At 32.5% G+C, this 7,670-nt stretch overlaps 1 protein-coding gene across 1 annotated transcript in view; it reads right to left on the reverse strand.

Annotated features, from left to right (window-relative positions):
- The window catches only part of LOC107446829 (uncharacterized), a 30,244-nt gene extending 24,697 nt beyond the window's left edge, over positions 1–5,547 (reverse strand). Inside the window, exon 1 of the mRNA XM_016061600.3 lies at positions 5,350–5,547. Within this exon, the coding sequence (XP_015917086.2) occupies positions 5,350–5,424 (75 nt within the window). The 5' untranslated portion in view covers positions 5,425–5,547. The remainder of the gene's footprint in view (positions 1–5,349) is intronic.
- Between the last annotated feature and the right edge of the window lie 2,123 nt (positions 5,548–7,670).

Raw genomic sequence — 7,670 nt, forward strand, 5'->3', positions numbered from 1 at the left:
GGCTATTGGCGACGGTCTGGGAAACATCCCTGAGGATGATCCGAAGACATGCCATCGCAATATTGATCCTCTGCAGAGGGGATGGCACCCCCGCTTCGGTAGCCCGACGACCTGCGCGCGAAGTCGAGCACTTTACGGTAGAACAGTTTAACGAGGACCCATACCGCACACCCTCGGTCCCTACGCAGGCTGATCCAAGTGGTCACCCACCCGCACACTGACCGTAGCCAGTGATGCTTGACTTCGGTGATCTGCTGGGAACTGTGTCTTAACGATCAGTCCACTGCGGGACTAAAATAGCAATTGAGACACCTTCATCTTGTATACTAGTATCTTCTATTTATTTTACAAATCTTATTCACGAAAGAAATCTGCATGGAAAGCAAGTATAGAGCAAAACATACATTTTCAATTAAAGCAAGATAAATTATAGCTGCTTTTATCATAAAAGTAATTTTAAACATACATTAACCACATGCTTTCTTATGTTTAATAACTACTGATGAAATCCGTTCATTTTGTCTGAGTTTTTATTTTGAAATGCTAACAAAAAAGCAAGGGATTTTACTGCTTTCTCTATAAGTTAAATGTCTTCGAAAATCAATTCAAGGTCATTTCCCATATTAAATGCATTAACAAGTTTGAAATGTTCCGAAATATTTTGTGATATAGGGAAAGTAGATCTCAAGGAAAAGTTCGTTAAATATAAAGTTCACTTCGCTATTTGGAAGTTTATTTTACGAAGAAATTTCCAATATGTTCGTTAAATAAAGTTCGTTAAATAAAAGTGTCCGACTGTAATATTATACGAAAAAGATTCTGAATTTAAAATATTTTTAATCATAACTGTCATATTTTTAATCATAACTGTCACTGTGCATCAATGCAAAACCTGAAAAATGAACATCATTTCACCTTAGTTCCCTCTTACAATCTGAAGACTTTATGATTAAAAAGGCAAACATGTGTGAGAGACCATCGACCAAGTTATCCGCCTGATTACACAAAAAAATTATTTTGTTATTTTATATGTATCTTCTTTACCCTTTTGTTACAGAAATATCTAGTCTCTACCACAAGTTCCTTTTCTCACAATTTACGTGTTAAATTCACGGTTCAATGACGCAATTGTATTTTCATTCTCTCTTTTTTTCCTTGTAAAAATTCTCAGTTGATTTAACAATAAGTAGGCAAACTCTAGATACATATTTTAAATCAAAATATAAAGTAAACTATCTGACAACGCACAGTCGTTGCAATTGTCAAGATTCAAATTGTCGTTATAAACATATTTAAAATAGAAATAAAATTCACCTCTTTTATTTACTATTTCAATTTTCGGGACTTTTTGATGAACATTTGCATTGCATGGAGAGGAAGACCACGAGAACCTCCCTCGGTTTTCCTGATGGCAAAGGGACTCTAACCCATCATCCGTCTACCACTGAGGATATTTTTACGTCAGCACTGTGGTCGGTGCAAGCCGGGTACGGGATTCGTATCGACCAGCCATTGCGAACCCGGTTCACCTCATTGGAAGGCGAACGCTCTATCCCCTGAGCCACCACGGCTCTATAAACGGGTGTGATGTAAGGTTGTGACAGAAATCGAATTCTTGGCCATAGATGGCGCCACTGATCAGCCTGCGCAGGGACCGAAGGGGCACGGTGTCGGTCCTCGTTAAACTGTTTTACCTTAAAGTGCTCGACTTCCAGCACGAATTCCTTCGAAAATGGCGCAAACTGTTAATAAGTAGAAAAGGCACAGCTTCTTAGACGCATTTATTATTAAATAATGAATGAGTCTATGATCTATTCTTTTCAATGTTTGAAAGGTAGAGACGATATTGCATAAAAAGAAATTGAAAAATATTTCCTGATTTTTATCTGAAAAGGAAATTTTTGTCAATTTCATAAATTCCAATTTTTTGACAATTCAACTTTTCTTACATATGAATAATTTTAAGCCATTTTGAAAATTTTAACGAGTTCTCTCTCTCTCTCTTTTTAAATATAAATAATTTCATATCATTTTCATAATTTTCACCCTGAATAACTTTCGCTCTAATGATCGGATTTTCGCGTCTGAATGTCAATCTTAATGGTTTCTGGGAGTGACTTCAAATATGCTAATTAGTGCTAAGTATTAATTAAGTTACGAAATCGACACAAAAACGCAAACAAACATAGATTCTCAAAAGAAACATGCATATTTTTTGCGTATTTGTATTCCTAAACCTCAGAATAGGGGAATAGGGGGGGGGAGCAGACAAAAGTTCGGGAAAATTGGATAAAAAAATGTAGATTCATAAAGTAATATATGTTTGGCATCGGCCAAAGAAAAAAAAAGAAAGGGGAAAAGAACTATTGCCATAGAAGAATGAGAAATTTAATACTACTATAATCAAACTGCGTAATCGACTAGAGAGAAATACTCCGTTGCTAAGCAACCAAGCTGAGAGAATAAAAAAGAATGAAATAAAAACTGAATTCGCTAGTGGAGGAAAGGACTTTTTTTTATTATGGTTAATAGAAAAATATCTTGAAGTTTCTAGGCAACGGATTTATTTTTAGTTAATTTCTGCCAAAAAAGCAAAGATTGCCTTCGTTTTTACCTCCTTTAAAAATAACATTTGAATCGATTTATAAATTATTTATAATTATAATTATAAGATTTCAGTGCTTGAAAAATTGAACTTAAGTTGTTTTTAACTTATTTAAATATGAAGATTTTATACTAAAACCAAATTTGCTTTATTTTAATTCTATACAGAGTTGTAGGGCAAGTCACGGAAAAGATCCCGTAAAAATTGTAAAATATCTGGTAAGAGATCGCAATGCACATTCACAAGGTTTTGTATAATTCACGATACTTTTTTTTCAAATTATAATTGAAGAAATTAGTAAATGTTACTTGTTCCTCGTAAATTTTATATTAATATTAAACGCATTTAAATATTAATCACCTCATTTTTTTTATATTTCTTCATTGTGAGCCAAATTAATTTTTTAATAATTAATTTTAATTTTTCTCAGCTTCTACTAAATTAAAACAGTTGAAACAATCGAAACATATGAGGATTATTAAAAAATGATACCTCATAATTAAACATTTTTCCATCCATAATTAAATTAAATAATGATTAATAACTAGTAAAAATTACTTTTTTTTGCGTGAAATTATCTTTGGGTAAATAGGTTTTATAAGTGAGTGTTTTTTTTCCCTTTTACTTTATGAATTAGTCTTAAAAATACGACTAAAAACGCAAAAAGTAAATTTAGCATTATGGGGTGCTGCTGCTACACCCTACATTTTGAAGATGAAGAATCCAAATATTTCAAAAATATACATTTATATGTTTATTCAGAAAAAGTACGTTTTTTGTTTCCTATTTCGTAACTTAATTGATAGTTAGCTGTAAATAACTACCATATTTCAGGTTACCATTAAGAGATTGACGCTTAGTACGTAAAAATTCGATCATGAGAACGAAAGTTATTCCGGGTGATATCTTTTTTTTCTTTCGCGCACAGTACAACACGCGAAATCAGAAAGTGAACATTCGGAATAAAATTTTATCAAATGATCGAATTTTCTTGTTCGACTAATCTTAATGGATTGAAGACATGACTTAAAATTTGAGCAGCGATGGGGATAGAGCGTTCGCCTTCCAATGAGGTGAACCGGGTTCGAATCTCAGCAGGGGTCTGTCCAGACATTTTGTGAAGGGTCCGTTTTTCGTGAAATTGTGAAAAAACTACTCACATTCTTTCAACCAGGGTCCGCTTTCATGAATTTGTGCAATATCGNTGACGTGAAATATCCTCAGTGGTACATGGATCATGGGTTAGAGTCCCCTTGCCGTTTGGCTAACCGTGGGAGATTATCATGGTCTTCCTCTCCACGTAACGCAAATGTGGATTAGTTCCATCAAAAAGTACTCCACGAAGGCACATTTCTCCCTATACCTGATCCAGGAGTTCCTTTGTCTTCTGTGTTGGGTTCAAAATTACAAGGCTACTGAGTTAAACGTTTGTAGTCGTAAACCAAAAATTGGATCGGCTGTTTAACAACGGCTATAAAATAACTTAAAATTTGGTATAGTTTAAATATAAAAATTGTGAGGACTCTATTTTAAGTTATGACATAAAACACAAAAATGCACTTTCTCTGAATTAACGCATCTTTTAATCAACGGATTCCTGATAGGGGGGGGGGGAAGTGAGCATTAGCGATCTGGAAAATATGGTACCAATAATATTAGGCAGATTAGTTGGGATTCCTTAACGTTAATTTCACTTTCTGCGTATTTTGACATACTTCTGGAATTACTGAAATGATTCCCAAGAACATTTTGCACACCTTCATAAAAGTAGTTTATTCAAAAATAACTCCATGAAAAAAATTCTTTTTTTATTATTTTGTTTGCTAAATATTCACACTGATTTAACTTATCTCATTTTAAAGTACAAAATTCCCAAGAGAATCGTTTGATCAGTTAAACAAGACTTTTAAAATGATGAAATATGCCATTAGATAATGTGGCCAAACTGCCTAAACAATTCGTTTCGTTTTTTTCCTCCTTTTTTCTTAAATCAGTTGCAAATTTTGCTGGTGCTAGAAAATGCTTATTTATGGTTCATTCTAGCAAACCGACATTGCAAGAATATTTTGTGATGCAATACAATCATAACCATGTGTCAATAGAACGATGGTTAATATTAAATATTTATTCTCGTCTAAAAAACACTATTTTATATTATTTCAAAGCTGCAAGATGTTTATACTTCATTATAGGTTTCACTGAGATTCCTATATTTATTTAAAGTTTATTTAGATTATTATGATAAAGTTTATTTCGAAGTTAACATGGTGCCCGGGAGAGCCTGGTTGGCTGGCCTCACGTTCGTGACTAGGAGTTCGAACCCAGTCTGCCGAAAAATTCCCGGTGTTGTTACTGGTGCTCTGTCGGGTCACAAAGTCCTCCGTGTTCCCATAACAATTTCATATGTTTTAAATGGTTTACAATATTATCAATTTGAAATTTCTTTTTTGATAAAAATATTACCATCTTTTAAATACTATATCCCATTTTCTTTACTGTTAAGTTTTTCTTTTCATTTAAAATTTTACAATTCTTTGATCAATTTTAAAAGTTTAAATTTACTTAATATACGTAATATACGTCCTTTTAATAATTTTCAATTAACAATTAAATATTTTTCAAATGTAAATAAATACATAGGGTATAAATGCAAGAATGTTACTCTTGTCCGTACTTAATCGAGACTATAAAATACATTGATCCAGTTTGTTTGTTCTTAAGCCTGATAATAAATTATAACTTACCATGGCATAGTGACAAACGATGATACTCCCGGATTTTAAATCCGTAAATCCACTACAACTCCTCATGTGCATCATCTTTACACTTATTTCCACTAGTCTATCCGATGATGACTTCCGCAACAAGCGATATCCGCAAGACGATTTTCAAACATCGCCGCCGCATTCAAATGCGATTCCTCTTATGAAAAGAATGTTTGAATGAAATCGTTTGCCCGCAATTCTTTTCAGGGTTGCCAGCAGACGATTTTTCTTCCAGCGATCGAGTTCACCGAATAAGAAGAACTTTCTCCTTTGATGCGCGGGAAAACTTGATATGAAATTACAGCAGAGTCTCGATTATCCGAATTAATGTGGTCCACGACTAACTCGGATAACGGAAAAACTCGGTTAAAGCGAATGGTATAAAAAAAAAGAAAAAAGTAGGTATGAGTTTAATATATTTAACAAATACAAAATTTATAGGCTTACTTAAAAACATTTAAAGAACATACTTTACTAAAATTAAAGAGTTTTTACTTAAAAAAGTTCGTAATCGTTTTTTGTTTCACATTATTTTGGCGCTTTTATGCTGCAATGTTTCGCGATTTTTTTGTAGGGTAGGGCTGATGTCGCCTCTTCTTGTTGTTTTATATATTTAATATTTTACTTTATATCTTATAACTGTCGTTGAACAGCAGACCCAATTTTTGGACTTACGACTTCTAATGTTCAACTCCGCAGCCTTGTCATTTTTAACCCAATCCAAAAGACAAGGGAACTCCTTTATCAAGTATTAGGAGAAATTTGCCTTCGTGGAGGACTTTTTGAGGGAACTAACCCGCATTTGTGTTACATGGAGAGGAAGACCACGAGAACCTCCCACGTACAGCATGACGGCAAAGGGATGCATGATCCGTCTACCACTGAGGATATTTCCCGTAAGCACTGTGTTCGATGCAAGTCGGATGCGCATTTCGCATCGACCAGCCATCGCAGGGATTCAAACCCGGTCCATCTCATTGGAAGGCGAACGCTCTATCTCCTGAGCCATCTCGGCTCTCGGTAAACTTAAAATATGTTCTTGCATCTTAACTAATTTTTGAAATAATTGTTCGTTACATTCCGTTTAAAATTACATTGAATTCGGGGCCTCTATAAAAATGTTAAAATCATTTTTTTTTCTTTTTTCTTTCTTTTTTTTTTGTTTGCTTCTTTTTCCGTGAATTTTTTATTCTACACGAAATAGAATAAATGACACTTAAAATCTAAAAAATTATATTAAATAAATTTAATAAATAAAAAAAATCAATGTTTTGTTATTTTCTAAGAAAATTATCTTATTAAAGTTAAAATTTTATTTATTGTTTCTATTTTTAAAATGAAATTCAATCAAATTAACTTAATATTATTCGAAAAGTGTCTAATTAATTTTAATATACTATAAATGAACATAGATTACTAATTATACAAGATCTTTAGAAACAATTAAAGGGGTAAAATTAAAGGTAATGAGTGTCTAAAAAATATGAAAAAAAGAGCTTCGCAATATATATATATATATATTTTATTTTGAAATAGAATATTTTAAAGTGAGACACATTCAGTAGTCTGTTGGCGACTATTTATGAAAATGGAACACGGATGTATAAATTAGCTGCAGGCTATCTCTCAGAAAGCTTACTTATTGACCTCCATAGAACCTTGTTTCGCCTCAGCCTATGATTTTATTCATCACAATAATTTCCCCCCTTCTTTTAGAACGAACTTATCTATTGTGCATTCTTTTCGTCTTCTAATTAAAATGTGTAACAACATCACAGAAACCTCACCCGGAAAATAAATAAAATTTCTCAGGTTTTTCAAATTATTCCACTCATTACAGTAGAGACTCTTTACAACGAAGTGCCCCAACAGCGAATTTCTACCTATAATGACAATTTTAAGACGGATAACACTCAAATTATTCTCAATATAACGAAATAGTTTTTTCATTACATGGAATTTTTCAGACGTTGGTAACTAAATAAAATTAACTAAATGAACTGACTAAATAAAAATTAATTAACTTTCTCAAATTTTTTGAAGTCATTCCACAAATTACAGTAGAGACTCTTTACAACGAAGTGTCCCAACAGCGAATATTTCTACCTGTAATGAAAATTTTTAAAGGGATAACATTGAAATTATTTTCAATATAACGAAATCGTTTTTTTTATTATGTGGAATTTTTTAGGCATTTTATTAGATATTTAATTACTCCTGTATATTATTTAAAAAATTAAAAACAGTATTTTTATTTTATTTTAAAAGTAGCATATATATATATATATAGGGAAGTGAGC

The sequence above is a fragment of the Parasteatoda tepidariorum genome, chromosome 1, assembly GCF_043381705.1.
Source record: "Parasteatoda tepidariorum isolate YZ-2023 chromosome 1, CAS_Ptep_4.0, whole genome shotgun sequence".
Classification (NCBI taxonomy): domain Eukaryota; kingdom Metazoa; phylum Arthropoda; class Arachnida; order Araneae; family Theridiidae; genus Parasteatoda; species Parasteatoda tepidariorum.